A 22,864-nucleotide genomic window follows, 5' to 3' on the forward strand; every position below is an offset into this window, starting at 1 on the left:
GAAAGTGAAAGAGAAGTCGAGTCCGACTCTTACCAACCCCATGGACTGCAGCCCACCGGGCTCCTCCATCCATGGGATTTTCCAGGCAAGGGTACTGGAGTGGGTGCCACTGCCGTCTCTGGAGGACATGCTAAAACATCCTAAATAAAGGATTCTGTTGAAGTGCCTTAGATTTGTCCCACTGACTACAAAAGCATTTATAAATTGGTGGCACTTCACTCTGAACTGCCTTCAGCGGTCAGTGCAGCATACCTGTTATTTGACACACTTGAAAGTAATAAGATAGATACTTGCTGGCCTTCTTTTATTCCTTTGAATTAGTCCAAATTAATGAAGCTTCCATTTTATCACCAGAGACAGATATCTCTGTCGTGTGTCTTCTCTTCGTCTCAGAAAGGGATTTCATCGCTTGTTTTGAGGAGACTTTTCACTGGCTTGCCAGCATTCCTTCAAGTTTTACTCAGATTAAGATGCTGTTGAGTCCGATTAGAAGTCTGCATCCATACAGTGGTGACGGTCCCTCTGCCTGTCACCCTAGGCTAGGTGAGAACCTAGAGGTCACCCTGTGCAACAGTGTCATTTTCAGATGGGGACTGAGGTTCAGAGAAGTGAAATGACACCCATGTGTTACAGCCAGCTTTGCCCAGCACCGACCAGGATTTCCACCCTCAACTTGACGCCTTAAGATGAGGACTGGAATCAAAGCATTGTCTGATTCCTGTGCTTCCTACTAACACACGTCTATTTATTCTTGTCAAACTGTCATATCCCCTGTGTGATCCTAGTGAGACACCTGCCATGAGCCTGGCTTCCAGTACGGGTCCCAAAGGGCAGGAGACAGATGACCTGGTCAGTTGAAGAAAACCATTTAGTTTACTCAGCAAAAAGGGGACGTCGTACATAAAAACCCAAATGAAGTTTTTGGCTAACCTGATATCATCTCTCAGTTTTTATCCTTTAATCTCTAGGTTTAAATTTCCTAGCAGTAATTACCCCTAACCTCTGCCTGTAATCACAACAGCACTCAATACGAAGTCTTCCTGCAGCAATTAAAAAAAAAAAAAAGTCCTCATTTTTTTTCATGCTAAACTATGATATCTAATTAGTACAATAATAATTTCCCCCCTTATCAGGATAATTGCATCTTTGAATATACATTTTTCAGACTGGAGAGCTCTGTTGCACAGGCATCTTCCCGAAGACTGAATGCAGGCCTGTTTTGTTACCCATTCATTTGTGACTTCAATCATTACTGTAAGCGCATCTTCCACAAAACAATTGCTGAATTATACATTGTGTATCTTTCCAAGCACATTAGATAAATTTTTAAACAGACCAGGAGGAATGATCATGTCACAAGCTTAAAATAAACTAAGCTACAGGATGGATTCCAGAACTTCATTTAATATTGATAGCAGCTCCATTTATATCTTGAAAAAAGCAAATACCTTTAATAAATTTCATGTGAATTATGTATTTTGATATAACTATCATACAGGAGTGTGTACACATATAAATCTATAGGTAGAATTATATACATTTCAATATATACCATATATATCTTTTTTTCTTCTCATATTTTTCTCTTTAGTAAAACAAAGCAGTTTTACTTGTACATGGATGTGCGATGCTACATTAAGTCCTGAGTAATTTAAGGGATCGTTAATAAACTACAGTAAATTCTAGTCTTGCAGCTTAAGATCCAGTAGATTCAGTAACAAAAATGTGAACGAAATGTTTAAAAATATGCATTCAATGAGGAGCTCATTTTGTGCTTAGCAGAGAAAGCTTGAACGTGCAGGACAGCCATTTGGTAAAAACTTCTTGAATATTCAAGATTAAACAAATATCCTATTTCAATGGATTTATAGAAGCTGATGTAACCTACATCCAATGTGTCAAGCATGGAAGACTCCAGTTATGATTGGACTGAAAATCCCTTTTGCAGAATGTGAAATTCTGTGTAAACATCGGTGCTTAGGGGATTATACAAAAAGTTCAGCCTCAAATGGGGAAAAAGGAAGATACAATGAAATAATTTAAAATGCTTTTCTTGGGATACAGCCAGCCACATGGAAGGGATATTAAAAAAATAAGAGTATTCTGGTGAAAGGGGAAACCAGATGGAAGTCACTGGGGAGGTCTGCCCAGCCACCCACCAGGGAAGCCCCCGGGCTGGCTCGGCTCCAGGGGCCCAGGGTGACGGAGCCTCCAGGACAGGCTCTGCACACAAAGAGAAGGCCGCATTCACTCTGAGGGGCAGGGGCGGCCGCCCCTCAGTGTCACCGTGGCCAGCGCGGCCCGGCTCTGCTCAGGCACTCGGAGGAGGCGGTGAGGGGTCCAGGCCCCTGGTCGGGGGCTGCTCGGATGAGAAGGCACTGTGTGGCGAGGTTCCATCTCCAGTCCTACCCCGTCCCGTGGCTGCTGTAGTCAAAGACGCCCTTCTTGAAGAACGGCGAGAACTCGCACACGGTGTGTTTGGACAGCGTCAGCCCCACCTTGTTGATGTGCAGCGGGGACGTGGCCGACTGGAGCATCACGCTGAAAAAGTCCCTGAGGTACCGCTGGGAAGAGACGAGAGGCAAAGACACGGTCAAGACACGGGCAGGGAGGAGTCGTCGGGGAGGAACGCCTAGAAACGATGCCCCTCCTGGCATGGAGTGGCTGCCACTGCCGTTAGAAACAGCACGGGGACCCCCCTCTGCTGCCTTCCCCACACTGGACCCACCTGGGGAGCAGCCACGGCGTCCAGCGTGCGGGTGACACCTCTTGGTTCTGACGCACAGGCCATGCTGTCTGCAGACAAGCCCGGGGATCACCGGGCAGCGGGCGCTGGGGGTGGGGTCTACTTTCCAGCACGGTGCTGGTAGTTAACACCCCACTTTTTCAGTCAAGTCACATATGCTAAGTCGCTCCAGTTGTGTCTGACTGTAACACTGTGGACTGCAGCCTGCCGAGTCATGTCCCCCCGCCCAACTCACTGACAGAAAGGCCACTAACAGGAAGGAGAACAAAACGGCTAACGGTCTGCACGACGCTAAATGCACATTTTTACTCTTATTGACCGGGGGACTTCTGCAGGAACTAACGTCTCTGGCACTAGTAAGTCCTTAGTCAGTAATGTGTCAAGTGGCACAGGCCCTCTGTGCTTTGCAGCTTCTTATACACTGAACGAAAAGGAACACTGCGGGCGAGAGGGTCCACTGAAAACACACACATTTACAGACCACCCAGTAAAGGAAGCTCTTGCTGAGATTAAGTGTTCTGAACCCCGTGCTCACCCCCACCCCAACCTGTGCACACGTCTGTGGCAGCACTGGCCAGCTCTTCTGGCACCAAACTCGTAAAGCTGCTCTGAGTCCAAGACCCAAGATGCTGGGGCTGAAATCAGACACGGGCACCAGCAAGATGTGTTAACGGAAAAGAAAACATGCAGAAATATTTAATACAGTTCCGGTATGGCAAAGGCTACCTGTAACTGAAAATGGGGTGCAGGGGGTGGGCACGCATCTAACAGGAGAAGGCCAGGGAGGCAGCTAACATCCTACAAGCCTCTGTGCAAACACTTATTTACCCCAAATGTCACTAGAGACACGGATAATGAACCTGTGGCCTGGGGGAAGAAGCCAGATTCAGCTGGCTGAATGAATAACCCACCTCAGATTTACCTCTGAAAGAAGACATTCTGCTCAAGGAAAATCTGTTAGCTTCTTTCTTAAAAACAGTAACAGGGACTACTAATAATTAACACTTGTACGGTAATTTATAGTTTCTAAAAAATCGAACTCTTTCTGTTTTATGAAAGTATAACTGATGCCCAGCGGCTGAGTACTCTTCCAAGGCAGGGCCTGCAGAGTGCTGACACACGGAGATGTCTGCGAAACCAGCACCAGAGCAAGGTGACAGACGCTCGGACCGCACCCAGAGGGGTCCTGCATCACCCAACTGCGGCTTATCTTCATACTCTGCCTCTGCCTACCTCTTCTTTTTTTTTTTTTTTAATTATTGTAACACCCGTTATCTGGTGAGCAAGGCTAGTAATCCAGAGAGGAGATGTGAAAGCAAGGATTTTTAACTCAGACTGTTTCCCGTGTTCAATACTCTTAACTTGCTGATCTCATGGTAAACGCTCAAGAAATGCTCTCTAAACAAAAAGCAGGTCAAGGTAAGAAGGTGTCAAAACCAATTGCTAGAAAATGGACACCTTGCTCCAGGACTGATTTGCATCAAAGAAGCAGAAGAGAACATGCCCTGACTTCTCTGGGGGCAGAAAAGCCGGGAACATTGACCTAGAGGGACCCCAGATCCAACAAACACGGCTACTGGGAAATACCGATCTGGCACGAGGGGGACTGGGGTCACCCCACGGGTGAGCTGTGACTGCACCCCCTCCGTGCGGTGAGGCAGGACCCGGACCCTCACCTCAGCAGCTCCCTGCAGCCCACGCCCCCACGGCCATGCTCCAGCGCAGACTAATGTCCACGCCGCCTGCCTCCCAGATGCTTTCTGACCGGACGGACGGGAACAGATGATGTATCAACATGTGTCATCATCAGTTCATGAAGCAGGGGCCCTTTAAAGGGCCAAGAAAGCCTGAAGGGATAATGAAAAGAGAAGTAATAGTAAAAGCCATAAATAAAGTGCAAAGAGAGGGTCCTGGAGATCCCCCTTCCCCACCTGAGGAAGCCCCGTAAAGAGAGAGCAAGGAAGCAGTCACCGGCGATGGCTCTCCTTAAAATGAATGCGTCAGCACGCCTCCATGAAACCTCCAGAGAGAGGAATCTGATCCAACTGATTCTAAACTGATTATGGAAGAGCTTTTTCTCTGCAATGAGTCTCTGCTCAGCAGAATCGGGTGGCCTTGGCTCCCTCTTCCTAGACCGCTCCTTTGGTCAAAGAAAGGCTGTGATAGGAAGTGTTCTTTGCCGAGACCTCGGGGTGCTCTGAAGTGAAGAGGTGATGCGTGGCCTTGGTTGGCTGTGTCGAGAGCCACAGGCTTGCAGTGGGCTGAGCAAATTCTTGCTGGTGAGTGACAAACCCAAAGGACCAGGGCTGGGGCAGGGGACACAAGAAAGAACTAAAATTGCAGAAAATGCCTGGCGTCACAGACAGCATCTCATTCTCTGTAATTCCCCATTGTCCTGGGCCCACTGCTGAGCTGGGGGAAAAGTGCTTACAAGCAACCTTGATGACTAGTATTGATGAGTTCAGTTTTAAAAATTGAAACATACAGAGAGAAAACAGCATCCATCATGAATGTACCGCTTAATGAGTTTTCAAAAGTGAACGCACTGGTGTGCTGAGCACTGGGCTAAAAATATGAGAACACTTTTAGAGCCCTGGCAGCCCTCCCCATCCTCCATCCTCCAGGGTAGCCACTGCTCTGGCTTCCTGTGCCACCGATCAGTTCTGCCAGCTTTTGAACTTGATACCGATGGGATCCCACAGGGTGCACTCTTCTGTATCTGGCTTCCACTGCTTAACGGCCCTAACGTGACGCTTGTGAGCCTTGTGCACCTGGGTGGGTGTGCTGTGGTCTGCTCGTTTTCACTGCTGCGTAGTATTCCACGGGCCCATACCCTCCCACTTACTGAAGTGAGGGCTACGGAGGGGCGGTGGGTTTGGTTCTTTTGTCTGAGCTTCTTCAGTAATGAAATCGACAACTGTGTAACGGTATTGGGTGAATCAAGTTTATTACTATTCCTACAATAAAGAAGCTTCCCCTTAGGGCTTGAGGCCTCAGTCTAATGTACTAGAACTCTGCTACTGCATGTATATCAATATACATCCTAATTATATATAAAATACATACTTAAGTACATACATTCATATTAATAAATCCTGCTGTCTGTGCTCCTAGTGTTTTCCACAGCACCTGTGGCCAAAGGGAGAAAATTAAAGTGTCTCCTGTCAAAGCTCTCTCTCTAATGTTGAGTCCAAAGACACCCCCACCCTCCCTGGTGTGTGGAAGTAAATCCAGGAACTGAGCCACCTCCCCAGGGCAGTTTACTTTTTACAAAACTCAAGGACTCCAGGAGTTTATGCGCTTATCAGGGTCAGAAGGGCAAAGTAGGAGAAGGGTCTGTGGAATCCAATATCCAATTTCTGTTTCCTTCACATGGCTTCCTCTCCATGAAAATAAGAAAAGCAGACAAATTTCAATCTCTGCATCCACCGTTGTTGTTCAGTCGCTAAGGCACGTCCAACTCTCTGCAAGCCCATGGACTGCAGCACACCAGTCCTCCATTATCTCCCTGAGCTTGCTCAAACTCATGTCCATTGAGTCAGCGATGCCATCCAACTATCTCATCCTCCGTCACCCCTTTTTCCCTGTGCACTCAATCTTTCCCAGCATCAGGGTCTTTTCCAGTGAGTCAGCTCTGCATATCAGGTAGCCAAAGTATTGGAGCTTCTGCTTCAGCAGCTGTTAGGGATCACAGAAGGCCTGCAGGACCCCTGGCTGGCCTGGTGGCGGGGTAGGGGGAGGTCACATCCAGTCTCTGCTCTGTGAAACACCCCAGATCAGGGCTGCTGAGAGTGGTGGCTACACCTACCATGGTTGGGAGACATTCCAGCCCTGCCTCGGGAAGTCAGATGAAACCCAATCTTCTTTCAGTAAGACTGCAAATCAGGACATAGAATGCAGAGCAAGAGGGGGTCTGGGGATGTCTTGAGAGTGAGCAACCGAGGAGATGGGAGGGACTGAGAGGAGAAGGAGCCCAAAGAGAGGCAAGGGCCAGCTAGGGGATGGGGAGAGGGGATGGGGTGGGATCGGGGCGGGGGGAGGGGGTAGAAAGAAGAGGAGGGAGAGAGGGAAAACCACACACCACGCTGGGGATGGAGGACCATGCTGCTGCTGCTGCTAAGTCGCTTTAGTCGTGTCCGACTCTGTGCGACCCCATAGACGGCAGCCCACCAGGCTCCCCTGTCCCTGGGATTCTCCAGGCAAGAACACTGGAGTGGGCTGCCATTTCCTCCTCCAATGCATGAAAGTGAAAAGTGAAAGTGAAGCCACTCAGTCCTGTCCGACTTTTAGCGACCCCATGGACTGCAGCCTACCAGGCTCCTCCGTCCATGGGATTTTCCAGGCGAGAGTACTGGAGTGGGGTGCCATTGCCTTCTCCAGGAGGACCATGAGCTGCTTTCAAAGTTGGCAAAAAAAGGTTTAAGAACAATAGATATGTTAGACATTTATCTAGGTTTCTTTTAGCTGCTTGGACCGACACTATAATATAAGGTATTTTCTTATCAATGCTTTTGGAAAATCAAATTTAGATGACAAATCTTTACGGGATACTTCAGTACTCATGCACAGCGCCTTGACTTCAGAAAGTGTCTTTCTTCTACAGGTTGTAGGCATATATATATATACACATGTATATATGTGTATATATGTATATGTATCTATGTATTTATTTTTTAAGTCAATCTGCACAGGGGCCTTGAGCAGGGTAGGGGGAGGCAGAAGTCACTGGGAGACATGGGCCCTCGTGGGTCTGCTCCAAACAAAATGTTAAATGGCTTGTGATTTTAAAAACTGCCCCCTCCCCCCAGAACAAAACCAAAATCCTGAAAGGGGACCATGAGCTTTCAGAAGAGGAGGACAAGAGATCAGCAGAAGGATGAGGGGCACACAGATCGCCAAGGACGCCCTGCACCAGGTTCCTGACTCCTTCTCTCCAAAGGGGTTCTTTCTGTCCTTTAACTCGCGCTCGCCGACACCCCTGAGCTCCTTGGGGATGTCCCCCACACGCACGCACCAGGCAGGCCAGCGATCGCCTCGCTCCTCTCACAGAGAGGCCGTTGATCAACAGCCTGCAATGCTCCAGGCACAGTGAGAACGCATAATGGCTATTTCATTTAAAGACCACAACAGGGTATGAGACAGAGACGACTACTATCTCCATCTTCTCAGAGAAAAATAACCGCAGTCCAGGAGGCACAAGTACCATCCTAAGTGCCGTCCTAAAGATGACAGCGCGTGGGAGTGTGAGGACTCACACCCAGCTCTCCCGAGTCCAGAGACTGGTCTCAGTCCCCAGGCTCCGTCCGCAGCCCCCTCTTCTCGGGCCGACCCTCCTCTCCGGGCGCTGCCATCTCACTGGGCCGGGCTGATGGCACTGGGCATCTTGCCGTCTGGCCTGACGGCGCTCTCACAGGGACAGGGGTGCAGGGTTGTCTAGAGTGAATGCTCCATGCAAACGTGGGGCAGAGGCCTCCTTCCTGTGATGCTTCTACTCTTCTACACAGAGTCTACGCACCTCTGCTCACATTCCCAGACCTTCCTCACAGTGCCTTGCTGGGCTCTGGTCATTTCTCGACCACCTTCCTTCTGTTTCCCTTCCCAGATGACATTCAGATTCCCTTCTGAAAAAATATGTCTCCATTCTTTGGGGATGGGTCATCTGGCTGACTCAGGGCAGAGGGCTGGTGGTCTCTTCGTCTTCCTCTTCTGGGATGGGCTCATGTAGCCAAAGAGCGCATCAAGATACCACGTGGAGCCTGCAGGGATGCAGGGTCCTCTGGGGCAAGCCTCTCCCAGACTGCAGAGCTGGTGCTGTGGAGCATTTCAAGAGTTTGCATAAGAAATCCAGGGCAGAAGCAGGAGAGCTCTTGGTCTGTCCATTCCCAAGCCCACTTGCTCACCAGGACCACAGTTGTTCCCTACTGTTTGACATCAACACCCCTGGGGTGTCAGCAGGTGTCCGTCAAGAATAAGAGGAAACCTCCCACTTACAACACACCCCGTTCTGGGGGTGGGGGCCTGAAGTGGGCTCAGGACATCTGCTGAGGGTGCCTCTCTTAGGACAAAGTCCATCCTGGGAGGCTTTCATACATACCGTCTCAGATGGGTCAGCCCATGCAAGAGGTCCATTTCCAGCCAAGCATTCAGCTGGAAGACTCCCGCTCCAAACCCAGATACACACAAGGGCGAATCTTTAAAATTCAACACCATTTTAAAAGTCAACCACTAAACATTATTAATCTTTTGAACCAAAAACACAGGCTAATATGGTCTGTTGGCTGTGTTAATGAGTTCTGAAAGGCGAAACACACTCCCTACAGCGATACAGGGTGGTTCAGCAAGAACTTAGTCAATCATCTCAGAGCTTTAGCCTGTTACCTCAATCAATACATTGCACTAAGGGGGGAAAAATGAAATATAATGTGCTGCTACATGCTACTTCACTTTAGACACTTCTGATGAAGGTCATTATATTAACATGATTCATGTGTGACCTATAATATGATTTCAGTGTCGGCTCTGGCTAAAAGGAAAAGTACTTAAGTTCCTGGAATAACCTGAGTAGAAGCTGGATTTGAAGTAGCTTCTGCTGAGTTTTTCCTTTCAATTCGGGAGCTTCTGGATGAAACACTAGTCTGCTCAAAGGGAAGACCTTGTGCTCTACAGCTCATCCAGGAAAAAACCTGGGAGGTCAGAGGGACATTACATGGTGTGGCCGCTCCCATCTCGCGGTCACTCTCCTTTCAGGTCTGGAATCTGGAAGGAAGGGCAAGTCTGAGAACAGGGAAAGGAGGGAAGGTGTGTGGTACCCAGGCTCAGTGAAGGATGTGACAGGGAGCACGGCCAGCATGTGGACGGCTCAGCCTGGGGAAGGGCAGGGTCTGCAGGAGAATCCTGGGGGCCTTGAACCTGGCTGTAGGGTCAGCAGGTATTTGCAAAGCCTTTCCGGGCTCAGGAGCTCCTATGACCCCTGAGACAGTCTAAGGAGAAGGAGGACAGGTGTCTGCATCCTCTGTTTCCATGTAAGAAGATTGAGATCTCAGGAGACAGGGACTTGGACAAGGGCAACGACTGTAAGACAAAATGACTGGCTCTTCAGATTCGTGAGGAAGTCCTTGGAATTCTCAAGGAGAATCCTTTAAGCCTGTAACGCTAAGGTATAAATGTAAATGCACATGCAGCCCCTTTCTTTGGGGCTGTCCCCTCCCTGCTCAGAATTTACCCTGAATTTCAATCAGCTGCCACACATGCATGTGTGGGTGTGTGAGTATGTATGCGTGTGTATAAGATGGGAATGAGAATAGGGCCTCAGAAGCATTTGAAAGACTCTTTTTTTTTTTTTTAATCTATTGGCTTCTTTCCTTCTATTCTAATTAACAGGGGGGATAAAATCATGACCATTTTATGTTATTAAAAAGTTTCCGCTTTAATAGGGCTCACGGCTGTAACTGCAGCCTACTGCTTATTTCACGGGCGATATTTCACCCCAGCTGTGTCATCCGAATGATTTCCCGGCCATCTCATTGTTGTGGAGCTCTTTTCATTTTACAAAATTTTAACACCAATCCATAATTTAATTTAAAGTTATTGAAATTATTAAAATTGAAATGTTCTTTAAAAATGTAAAAGGGCTTGAGCCACCTTTCCACCATGACACATTAACAGAGAAGGCAGTTCAGTGCCATTCCTCATTTCCAGAACTCATTAGCCAGGGTGGCAGCTTAAAGACAACTCTCAGTCCAGTTGACTTAGAGGTCTCATTTACCTTGCAGTACTTGGAGAGTTAATCATTGATTGATGGGCTCTGAAGATGAATCTGGCCTGGATGGAGACACACTGGGATATTTCTAGACCCCAGAGAGGTCTGGTCACCACTGGCCACGTTTGTTATGAACTAACCCAGGTGGTTGATGTTATTCACAGTCAAGTCTTCCCAGTTTTAAACTCCCATACATTCTACTCTGAACACCTCTCTCTGGCTGTTTTAGGAATCCTAAAATTTGTCTCCATTGGATCAACCATGCTGGGTTCCTTTATCAACATGCCTCCAAATGTCCTCCATGCTCTGATAAAATTAGGACACTTTTTGACAAGCAGCTTGCTCAACCACTGCACAGGTACTGCACCCTGCTCCCCACGAAGTGACACGGGGAGTGGGCACGTGGGTGTTGACAGACACAGAGCCTGCCCTCCTAGGGCACCTAGCGGCCCACACCATCTCCTCATGGTTCAGAGTCATTCTTCCTGGTGCTGAGCTTCCATCATCTAAATCCTGTTCATCCTTTAAGGACTAAATCAAGGTTTATTCTCTGTTGATCCCTCTCTCTTCAGACCCCATTCATGAACTCAACAAACAAATACTTAACTGAGAGCTTTCCTCCTGCCAGTGCTGCTGGGAATTCAGTAAAAGACAAACTTCATGTCCATCCTGAGTAACATGCAGGCTTTTCAGGGATATTGGACAAGGAAGCAGGAATTAAAATATGGCTCCAAAAAAAAAAAAAAAAGGAATGAGATACTTTTGGAGCACCTAGGAGAGGCAGCTCTGGGGACTGGAGACATTTATGCCAAGACCTAGGGACTTCCCTGGTGGCTCAGATGATTAAGTGTCTGTCTACAATGTGGGAGACCTGGGTTCGATCCCTGGGTCGGGAAGTTCCCTGGAGAAGGAAATGGCAATCCACTCCAGTACTATTGCCTGGAAAATCCCATGGACAGAGGAGCCTGGTAGGCTACAGTCCATGGGGTCGCAAAGAGTCGGACACGACTGAGCGATATTCACCATTCACCATGCCAAGACCTGAGGGATGAGTAAGAATCAAGCCTGTGAAGACACTGGAGAAAGATTCTGAAGGAAGCCTGTTCCAGGCAGACGGCAGAGTGGGTATAAAGCCTCACAGTGGGGTAGCAGAGCTTGGGGCACGGCCACTGGTCCAGCAGGCCTGGACTGTGCTCAGTTTAGCATGGGGGAGGCACTTCGCACTGCCCACCAGACTGGTTCTCAACCAGTCTCTGAACTCCTCTGCTTCCTCACCGGGGTGTCTTAGACCAGGGGTCCAGAATGTATCCTGCCAAACTCTCTTCTCTCTGATCCACAGAGTCCTGCCAGGACAAGTCCTGGGACTTGCTTTAACCTAGAGAGTGCCCTGGAGGTAATGCTGAGAGTGAAGAGGTCACCTTGCAGGTTCTGGTGCCCTGGCTGAGCCCAGTCTTCAGTGCAGCCATGATCCAAACGCTGCCACATACCCATATCCTGACCCGACAGTGACACTTGGAAAAGGTGAACCACCGACGGAGCCCTGCCCATGTTCCAGAATCACAGCATCATAAGCAACAAAATGGTAGTTTCTTTAAAGCACTCACTTTTGGGTAGGTTATTACTAAGAGATTACCAAAATACACATATTTGGGAAAAGGTAAGAGGTGAAGGAATAAATGGTATTACTCAAACCCGAACAGAAGAAGTTTCTTTGTTTTCTGTTTATAATTTATGACTAGCTATAAATTACAGTCCTATTCTACTTCATGCCAACCTCTTCCAACCCTTTCCGTATTTCTAATGAATAATTCTGTCTTTGCAGGTACTTCTTTCCTACCCTAGGTTTTAAAGTAAATACTTAGAATAAGTAGTCATCATTTGAAATATGGCATTTATTTCTTGATGTTAAATAGAATTCTGAGAGCTCCCACTTAAAATTCATCAGGGTGAAAATGTTAGTCTGTGATTACAGAATCCGAACTATTCATTACCGCTATTCAGAGAATCTTCTTTATGAGTTTAATGACATAAGCATATTGTATTGAATTATTGTACTGCATCAGTTGGACTCATAAATTTAATATACTCAGTCTGGTTCACATATTTTAATAAAATCTAGCAAGCTTTAAAAATTTTATAAGGGATGTGCATTTCAAGTCCATATGATATTCAATTTTTATAGGTTGACATTTTGGCTTGGGGTATTAAGTAGCTTCAATGGTCCTGATGACCCAGCCGGGTCGAGCAGCAAGGTCAGGGTGAAACCCCACAAACAATCTGGCCACATGAGAAAGCCAAGGTCTGCTTGAACTGAGAAGCTTGTTAAGCCTTTCTCCAGAGCACATGTCAACAGCAGTCCCATCTTTTCGGCTTCCAGAGCAGAAGACAGGAGTCAAGTGTTTGGTGCGCCTGTGAGCCAGGAGTGACGGAGTCTCACAGGCCACACTCTCAACTTTGTTTGGTGAAAGCAAAATATGCCAGGACGCTGGGAGGAGCCCAGCACCCAGGGCTCACTCTGGTTCTTTGACTTCTGTTTACTGGGTCTCTTTGTAAGAGACTGGTAACCGGCTAAAGACAGATGCAGAGCAACTTGACACCCTCAGCACAGAGGTGAGGCTGGAAGAGAGCCCTGGAGACACACCTTGGCCGGTGGGTTCACACGCAGCTGGAGTCCAACTCTGCCCTGTGAGCCAGCGCCTCAGGCACTCGGTAACCCTTCAGCCACCATGCTGGGCGTGGGGACATTACGGCACAGGGACAGAGAGTCCCTGAACTCCTCTGCTTCCTCACTGGACTGTCTTTTAAGGATCAGAATATTAAATGAGCTACTGTCTGTAAAAGCGCTTGGGGCAGGGCCCAATTCACAAGGAGCCTTTATTAAGCCATCAACGCTATTATCTATACAGTTTGGTCCTCTGGAAGTTGTTGGGCAAATCTGTTAACTCTCTCTTCTTTTACATGGGCTTAAAGTATGGAAGTATTTAATGTTTCCCCCTTCAGAGGAAAGTAGAGGACAGCAAGAATCTGGAATATTTTTTTCCTCAAAGTCTCCTAGTATCAGTCACTGGCAGACCCTTTATTTCAAGAGTTGCTTTAAAAGAAGGATGACTTCACATGTTTTTCAAAATGGGGAATCATATTAAACAAATCTAACTATAAGTCAAATTATCCTCTGAAAGATCATTTTGAATAATGAGATTATGTAAAGTGACATCTGGGGAAAAAACAAACTCCAAATCCTATTCTTTTCTTTCTAAGCTCATGACTCCTCCCAGCATGGCATAAGCCTTCAAAGAGGTTCCTGACATATGGAAAGAGAAGGACGACTCCCAGTGACCAACGTAACTGACAGACTGAACTTGCTGCGTGGCACGTCCTGGCTACAAGGCATGTAAAGAACTGGTCCTGAAACACTTGAGAATTCCTGGCACCCCTAAGCTTCCACCCCTAGTGCAGCCCAGGAACAGGGTGCAGTGAGACGCTTCAAGACCCTGAATGACAATCTCATCCCTTTCTACCAGCTGTGCCTGGGGGTGAGCAGGGCGATCATTCCCTTTCAAGTCTGACCTAAGGTCCTCTGTATAATCGATGGCACGTGTTCCTTGGATGGCCTTGAACTGGGCCATTGTTGAGTAACACTGAGTCTGTGAATTCAGGGCCAGGGGGTGAGCTCTGGAGACTCTGGGGGAAGTAGACCCACTGCTCCTTTTTTGTTCTTTGGGCCAGGAGCCCCTGATGATCCTTGAGGGGCTATTTGCCCGGCAAATTATCCTCCTGCCTTGGGAGTTATTTCTCAGGGTCCACATGCTGCCTTGCACCCCAGGGGGAGCCACGGTCACGTCCCAGGTACGAAGAGGACTGTGGCCCCGAGTGGTGGGCCTGTGACCCTGCCCCACAGAGAGGATTAGCTGGAGATCTGGATTATCTGCTCCACTGACCCCCTTCACAGGGACTGAGGTTTGGTGATGACAGGGAAGGTGAAGGCAGGGAGAAAAGCCAGACCAAACTTCTCTAAACGCACCATCTCTAATTTTCAAAGAGGACAGAGTAGGTCTATAATTCATATAAGGAAATGAAAATAAATTCCTTTACCAAACAGATATTACCTACAGAGTTAAGCATCTCAATGAAAAATATATATACGTTGAATCCGTGTGCTTCCTGAAAGACACACCCAATTAGATGACTGACACAGAGATGGCCATTAGGTAATGAGATCTCAGACAATGAAAGGCATGGGTTTTCTTTCCTTAGGACCTTCAGTTCAGTTCAGTCGCTCAGTCGTGTCTGACTCTTTGCAACCTCATGAATCACAGCACACCAGGCCTCCCTGTCCGTCACCATCTCCCGGAGTTCACTCAGACTCACGTCCATCAAGTCAGTGATGCCATCCAGCCATCTCATCCTCTGTCGTCCCCTTCTCCTCCTGCCCCCAATCCCTCCCAGCATCAGGGTCTTTTCCAATGAGTCAACTCTTTGCATGAGGTGGCCAAAGTACTGGAGTTTCAGCTTTAGCATCATTCCTTCCAAAGAAATCCCAGGCTGATCCCCTTCAGAATGGACTGGTTGGATCTCCTTGCAGTCCAAGGGAGTCTCAAGAGTCTTCTCCGACACCACAGTTCAAAAGCATCAATTCTTCAGTGCTCAGCTTTCTTCACAGTGCAACTCTCACATCCATGCTTGTAGCAAAACATCATGGGTTTAAGAGGATCTTCTTTCTCTCAAAGGGTTTTACTTATTTACTATAGAGAATGAAGTTTATCAAATCAATTTATAACTCAAAGTCAAACTTTAGAAACCTTTACCACTGTCCTGGACAGCTCCTAAAACCCGAGGAGCCCCTGCAGAAGAGAGTGAAAGATGCTGCCAACCTGGGGCACAAAGACACACACACTTCCCTGGACGCCAGCGTCTGGCTGGGAGAAACGCCAAACAAACCCAGAACTCCATAAGCCTCAATCTTCCAGTCGTCATGACCTCTCTTATCTGTGACTGTTTTCAACTGTAGGGCAGGGCAAGCGGTGCAGTGCAAGTTAAAAGGGACTGATAGGATGTGGGTAGAGAGACGAGCGTACAGATCAAAAGGAAACCTCGCCAGTTAAGGAGTCCTGGGGACGGCAATAGGGCCATTTCATCAAAGAAACAGGGGGCTAACCTGACGTCATCCACAGACTCTGCCACGAGGAAACTGCCTGGCAAAGTAAGGAAGGTCAGTTTATAGGGACTGTGCTATTACTTGAATATACCCAGGTTCTTTCTGATGAGGAACTGCAAATAAATGCAATTTTGTGAACTGGAATATGAGCACCATAGATGGAAATGGAAAAGGGAATCACAACATACAGCAAGAAGCATAAATATCCCAGACTGTGGAGACAGAACAGACAGGGCCCCTCACTGCCCATGGCATTCACCAGCATCTTAAGCACGAGCCTTACCTCGACCCCTCAGCTGGCTGAAGAAAACCCATTGAGAAAAAGATGATGGCTTCATTTACTGCTATTTTCATCTCTGATCATCAATTTTTTCTTGATTTCAAATAGCAGTTTCTTAATTTCACTTATAAATAATATGAGACAGGTGATCTCAATTAGAAAATAGATTAGAGAAAGTCTGTTTTTTTTTTTTTCCTGGTTGCTTGGAATATTACAGATGTAAACATTTTGCAGTGAACTGCTGGAAATAAAAATAAGCCTGTCTAGAAAAGGATGAGAGCTTTACATGAGCAAACAATAAAGATAAAAACTGTACGGAATTGGAACAAACTGATGTTCTTCTCCATTTGTTCCCCCCAAATACTGTCTCGAAGTGCTGCAACTACACTGATTCATTACTGCTATGAAAAACCTAAGTGGCAGGTACGGAAGAGAAAACGATTGTCTAGGGAAAACAAATAACCAGTAGAACCCTGAAATAAAGATGCAGTTTACAAAGGCAACAAACGAGGTTTGCGGGCCCAGGACATGGTGTACACCTGTCACCTAAGAAAAGCACAACTCATTCGGCAGACAAATCTGATGAATGGAGGGAAGCGGACTGAAGCGTCTTTAAGAAAGCCTCATGCCGACTGGGCGGGGGTCGGTAGGAGAGAAAAGATGATCCGCCAGTGTTGATATAAATAGTGAGCAGAGAACTTTATGGAGACAGGACAGAGATAGTAGAACAAAAGCACAGAAAGAATTCTGATCCTGTCTTTTGGGCTGCTGCAGCAAAGGGAATGTACAAAGAGGAACTACACTGACCCATGGAAATACAGAAATCAACAATTTCCAGAAGCAAGAAGCAAGGCCTTCAGGTTTATAACATGAAAAGATGCAAAAGTAACCAGCAGAGCTTTAAAGCAAAGGATGACAGGGTGAGAGGGACCATGTGGCACAGAGTTTCTCAAACCTGCAGGGAGGACCAGCCGAGGGAGGGAGAGAAGGAAAGCAGAGGAGAGGAGGTAAGAGGACAATCAGGCCAGGAGGCTCAGTACAGGCAAGTGGGACTCCAGGAAGGAAAATCCTCAGAAGAGGAAACAATCACAAAAATCTCCCACAGATGAAGGACACGAGATAAAGTCCATGCAGACAGAGGCCCAGAGAAGGGAGCGGCTGCTCACCAGAGAAGACCCCTGAGCACTCCAAATGCTGGGGACAGAGGTGGATAGAATCATGACACAGACAAAGGGCTGGGCACCGAGATGGCTTCGACCCGCCTGCCACCAGCCCTGGAGTCAGAAGACCGTGAAACAAGCCCCCTAAACTACAGGACGGAATGGTTTCCATCTAATATATCCTGTCCAGCCAGCAGCGGATGAAGAAAGACCTCATCAGACATGTCTCTAGAAATGCACCTCCTGTGCGTCCTTTCTCAGAAAGCTCCTAGGGATGTGCTCCGTTGAAACGAGGGAATAAGGCAAGAAAGAGGAGAACACGGAGCGCAGGAAGGGGAGACAACCTGGGAGGCTGCACAGGAGGATGCAGGTCAGGGCAGACGTGAGCCAGGCTTGTGTGAGCGCATCCATGACTCCCTGATTTTACAGACTGTGCACATACAGAACAGGGCAACAGGCTTGCACACACACACTCACACACACACACTCTCTCTCTCTCACACATAAACGCACACATGAACAAAAGCAAAACGGTCAGAAAGGGTATATGCCCAACCTGTAAGGGCAGCGTGAGATCCTCTGAGAGCAAAGACTGGGGTCACTTATTTAGGGGTGACCTTGCAGCTTCCCTAGTGGCTCAGCTGGTAAGAAATCCACCTGCAATGCGGGAGACCTGGGATTGATCTCTGGGTTGGGAAGAGCCCCTGGAGGAGGGGATGGCTCCCCACTCCAGTATTCTGGCCTGGAGAATCCCCATGGACAGAGGAGCCTGGTGCGCTACAGTCCATGGGGTCGCAAAGAGTTGGACATGACCGAGCAACTGACGCACTTTGGACACGGAAGCAAAGGGGTGGGAAAGCGAGGGAGAGAGAAAAATGGAGAAAAGCCACACAGGGGCTGTTGCTGAGCGGGTTCACAGCTGTGCATGTATGGCTGGGCTGGGTCCTGCTGGGGACGCTGAGAAACATGAACACTGTACTTCCAATCACCCCGGAAAGGAGGGGGAGCTGGCAGGCTCCCCACAGAAAGACATGCAGCCTCCCTGTGGGGTCCCTCCAGTGCCTAGCCTCCCTCTGGTTCCCAGCTGGGCTGGGTCCTCCTCGGCTTTGGAGGAGGCTGGGGGAGAAGAGCTGAGGGGCCCTGGGGACACTGCCCGCACACGCTGGACCTGCCGGGCAGGACCAGCATCCCCTGGGGGCTATGGGGTAGGGAGGAGCACGTATCAGCTGTGGGATGGGCCTGGGGGGCATGAGGGATCTCAGCCAGGACTGCAAAGGGGGGGGTACCCATGCTGGGAGCCGGGCATTGCATGTCAGTCTCTGCTCCTGGCCCAGCTGCTGCCCCCACCCTGAGCTCGCACTGTGACTTCAGCGTGTGGTTTTCTGATGAGGACTTTCTGATTTCACAGCAAGCTGACTCATTACTTTCCTAAGGCTAAACAGTCCTTTTTAAAGGAATTATAATACAAGTTTTATTGCAACCTTAGGTGATAAGAACTCAGGCGAATAGGGTTTCATGCACTGAGCCTAAGTGAATCTATCATCAAGTGACTGCAAAACGTTCAGATGAGCGAGGGGCCCATGAGTCCCCACCCGCCAGGCAGGACTGCGACAGGCTGGTGGGAGAAGTCGAGACGGCTATTGGCACAAAGCCCTGGGTCTGGGCTACACTGTAGTCCTTCCACGGACTCCTGGGCTTCACGCTTTCACAAGAGTGGCCTCGTGCTGTATTATATAACTCTATAGAATCGTATCTATACACAATACTGATTATCTCTAAAACCGACATCTTTCTACACACCTATTAGCTATACAGCTATAACCTCTTTACTCTACCTATATAGCTATAACTGTGCCTATAATCATATTCACATAATATAATCTACAGTTAAATCTATATATCTTATTAGATGAAGGACAGAGAAGCCTGCCCATGCTGCAGTCCACGGGGTTGCGAAGAGTAGGACACGACTTAGCGACTGAACAAGAACAAGATCACGCTTTATCTTACTTGTAATTAGTAACATATCCACTGCATGTCTCCTCCTCCAGTGAAGAGTAACAGGATGGGGATGCAGCTATGCCATCATCATCAGGGGCCCTAAAGGACAACCTGGCTCCCAAGAAGGGACTAGAATTTTACTGGGACACTCTTTTATCTACACTCAGGACAATGTGTGCACTAGGCAAAAGGAAAAAGCAGTTTTTCTGGCAGAAATGAGCAAGTGGAACTGACCAGACACGAACACTGCTAGAAATGAATGATATAAAGATGACACCATCATAGACGTGACTCCAAACGGCCACTAACTCCAAAACCATGGTAGTAACTCGGTGTCCCTGGAAGGAGGTGGGTTTTCTTTCCATCATCCAGCACAGCTTTTCTCTCCGCTTTAGCTGCGTTTCTGACACTCCCCCGGGGCCGGGACCTAATTAAGTGCTTCAGTTTAGAAGACCGTCCCTCCCCATCCCTGATGTGCTGCGGCAAGTGTGAAATGGAAGGGATGGCAGAGAGAAGAGACGAAAATGGCATTTCATTCTACAGGGTAAACGGTGAGGTCAACAGGAGCCTGGAGCTCACAGCCGTCTCAAGCGAAGCAGGCCAGCTTCCCCCAGGCGCGGGCGACAGGAGGGAGGCCAGGCCACTGGCTCCATGCGTCGCTGGGGATGCCTGCTTCTGCGTCAGAAGCCATGAGACATGATAGAGAAGGGTCCCTCGCTGTATCTAGGAGGAGAGCAGGAACAATCCTCCAGCCATGGTTTAATTCTGTAATATTCAAGCCTCGTTTCATTTTGCTTTTAAAAGTGACCCAGGAAATGAAAAATGTTCAGTACTGAACTCCACAGCAGAGCAGGCCCAGCTCTGAAGCCCGCCGTATTGGGCTGTGCTGCGATCCTCTCATCTGATGCTATTTCCATCAAGAGGAAAGAGCCAGAGATCCCTGTTGTTTGCCAAGCCCCAAACACCTTGTGAGTGAGGGTGGAAGCCGGGAAGAGGACAGATGTTAAGGATTTACTGGGGACTGAGGTGGGGTTCTCATTGGGGCTGATGTTAAAGAGTATCAAAAGCCTCAAAAATGGAAAAATTACCACTGCAGCTGCATCTGGGGTGAACAGAAATGGGCTGTCATGATTAATCCTATGTGTCGACTTGCTGGGCCACTAGGTGCCCAGATACTTGGTTGTTGTTCAGTCGCTCAGTCATGTCTGACTCTTCTGCAACCCCATGGACTGCAGCACGTCAGGCTTCCATATCCATGGGATTTCCAGGCAAGAATCCTGGAGCGGGTTGGCACGTTACTCCAAACGCTATTTCCGTGTGTGTGTGAGGCTGTTTCTGGATGAGATGAACATCTGAGTCAACAGACTGGGTGGAGCATATGGTCCTCACTTACGTGTGTGGGCCTCACCCAACAGGCTGAACGAAAAGGCAGACCCTCCCCCGAGTAAAAAGAATGCGTGCCTGACTGTGCTGAGCAGGGACAGTGGTCCTTCCCGTCTCCAGGTGTGAACAGAAACATCAGCCTGCAGGATGGAACGCACTCCACCAGCTCCCCTGGTCCTCTGGCCTCTGGACCACGGCTCTCCCTGACCTGTGACTGCCGACCGCACATATTGGGACCTCTAAACCCCAAGCTAGGGAAAAGCTAAAAAAAAAAAAAAGCACTATTTCAGTGTCATCGACTGTGTGTAGAAATGCAAAAGACACAAATATGTGTAAAACAGAATCTCACTGTCTGGTTCAGATGAATGCTGCAGGTCTTGGGCACCCACACTCACTTCATCACTGCCCTCGGCTCTCACTCAACAGAGTGGCGAGCCACACTGACTCCGCCCCTGGTGTGTCTCTCTAATCCGCCCACTTTCCTCCACGGCAACGGCCATCACACCCTCCTGGAGGCCACAGTCACGTCTTCTCTGGAGACAGTAACAGCCTAGCCACTGCTCTTGCTGCCGCCGTCTCCCCTGCTCCCTCCACGCTCCCCAGGGTAGTCAAATGTCAGCCCTCCTCTCATCTGCATACAGCGCTCCATGGGCCTCGCTGTCCTGTGGCTCAGGTCCAAAGTCAGGAACACGGCTTTAGGATCTGGCTTTTCCTTCCCTGTCTACGTCGACACCAGTCTCATCTTTCTACAGCAGACTCAGATTCCTGGATCCCATCCCAGTCTCGCTGAATCAGAATCTACTAGAACACAGTCTGAGACTGTATCTTTCAAAAAGCTACTTGAGATAAATTCAAAGATTGGCCACACAGGTTTGGGGACAACTGCTTTGGGAGTCATGGCCTCTGATAACCTTGGAGGCGGTACATGACTGTCTGAGTAGTTACTTGATGAGTCATCTCTGCTCCGACAGGACCATGAGCTCCTTGGAGACGGGAAGGACTCAACTGATGCATGCAAGACAGGCCCAATCGTGCACAGGAAGTGGTCATGAGCATGGGCAGTGACTGCCATGGTCAATGGATTGCTTTAACACAGACAGCAAAGACCATCAAGAGGGAGACCACCAGACATCACGTGCCTCCTCTGAGATGTGAGGGAACAACCGCACCACCTCTACAGTGTTTCTGCCCCAGAAAATCAGACTTGAACTCAATCAAGCCACTCAATCTAACAACTGGTTGAACTGTGGTGTTGGAGAAGACTCTTGAGAGTCCCTTGGACTGCTAGGAGATCCAACCAGTCCATCCTAAAGGAAATCAGTCCTGAATATTCGTTGGAAGGACTGATGCTGAAACTGAAAACTCTAATACTTTGGCCACCTGATGCGAAGTACTGACTCACTGGAAAAGCCCATGATGCTGGGAAAGAGTGCAGGCAGGAGGAGAAGGGGACGACAGAGGATGAGATGGTTGGATGGCATCACCGACTTGATGGACATGAGTTTGAACAAGCTCCGGGAGTTGCTGATGGACAGGGACGCCTAGTGTGCTGCAGTCCATGGGCTCGCAAAGAGTCAGACATGACTGAGCGACTGAACTGAACTGAGAGGCACATGGTGAATGGCACCATGGGATGCAACCAGCAAAACCTCAAACGTGAGAATTCCCTGGATAAATGACATGGTTTCATCAACAAACAAATGATGAGAAAACAAGAGGGAAGGGAAATCTATAGATTATAAGACACTTTTTAAAGAGATTCATCCTAAAATATTTATGGATAAAATAATATGATATCCTTAGTGGTTCAGTTGATAAAGAATCCTCCTGCAATGCAGGAGACTGGGGTTCAATCCCTGGATTGAGAAGATCCCCTGGAAAAAGGAATGGCTGCCCCCTCCAGTATTCGTGCCTGGAGAATTCCATGGACAGAGGAGCCTGGCATGCTACAGGCCATGGGGTTGCAAAGAGTTGGACAAGACTGAGCGAAATAAGCACGCAATATGCTATCTGGCATTTGTTCTAAAATAACCCTGTGAATGGGCGTGTACAGTGACTGAGGTAGAAATGAAACGAAACAGGTCACATGCTGACAATGATGAAGCTAGGTGATGTGAGAGGGTGCACTGGGCTTATAACATCATTCTTTCTGCTTTTATAATATACACTGTCATAAAAAATAAAGTTTAACAAATGTCTAAGCCATCAATTTCTATCTCATGATATCTCAAAGTTCCTTTAGTGTACTGAAAGCTGGAGATGGTTATATATCCTTTTGCAGAACAGAAATTTGCTAATTTTACAGGCTGCATCCCTTGATTCTAAGAGTTCTTTGAACACCTGCTATCAACAAACCCAACACTCTTAGGTAAAGGCGGTT

The 22,864-nt window shown here is 48.2% G+C and overlaps 1 protein-coding gene across 5 annotated transcripts in view; it reads right to left on the minus strand.

Annotated features, from left to right (window-relative positions):
• Nucleotides 1–854: 854 nt before the first annotated feature.
• KIF16B (kinesin family member 16B) overlaps nucleotides 855–22,864 on the minus strand; it is a 308,034-nt gene continuing 286,024 nt past the window's right edge. For all 5 annotated transcript variants that reach the window (XM_061435656.1, XM_061435655.1, XM_061435659.1 and 2 more), the window contains one exon: nucleotides 855–2,564. In XM_061435656.1, the coding sequence (XP_061291640.1) occupies nucleotides 2,406–2,564 (159 nt within the window). In that variant the 3' untranslated portion in view covers nucleotides 855–2,405. The remainder of the gene's footprint in view (nucleotides 2,565–22,864) is intronic.

Source organism: Bos javanicus, chromosome 13 (genome assembly GCF_032452875.1).
Source record: "Bos javanicus breed banteng chromosome 13, ARS-OSU_banteng_1.0, whole genome shotgun sequence".
Lineage (NCBI taxonomy): Eukaryota > Metazoa > Chordata > Mammalia > Artiodactyla > Bovidae > Bos > Bos javanicus.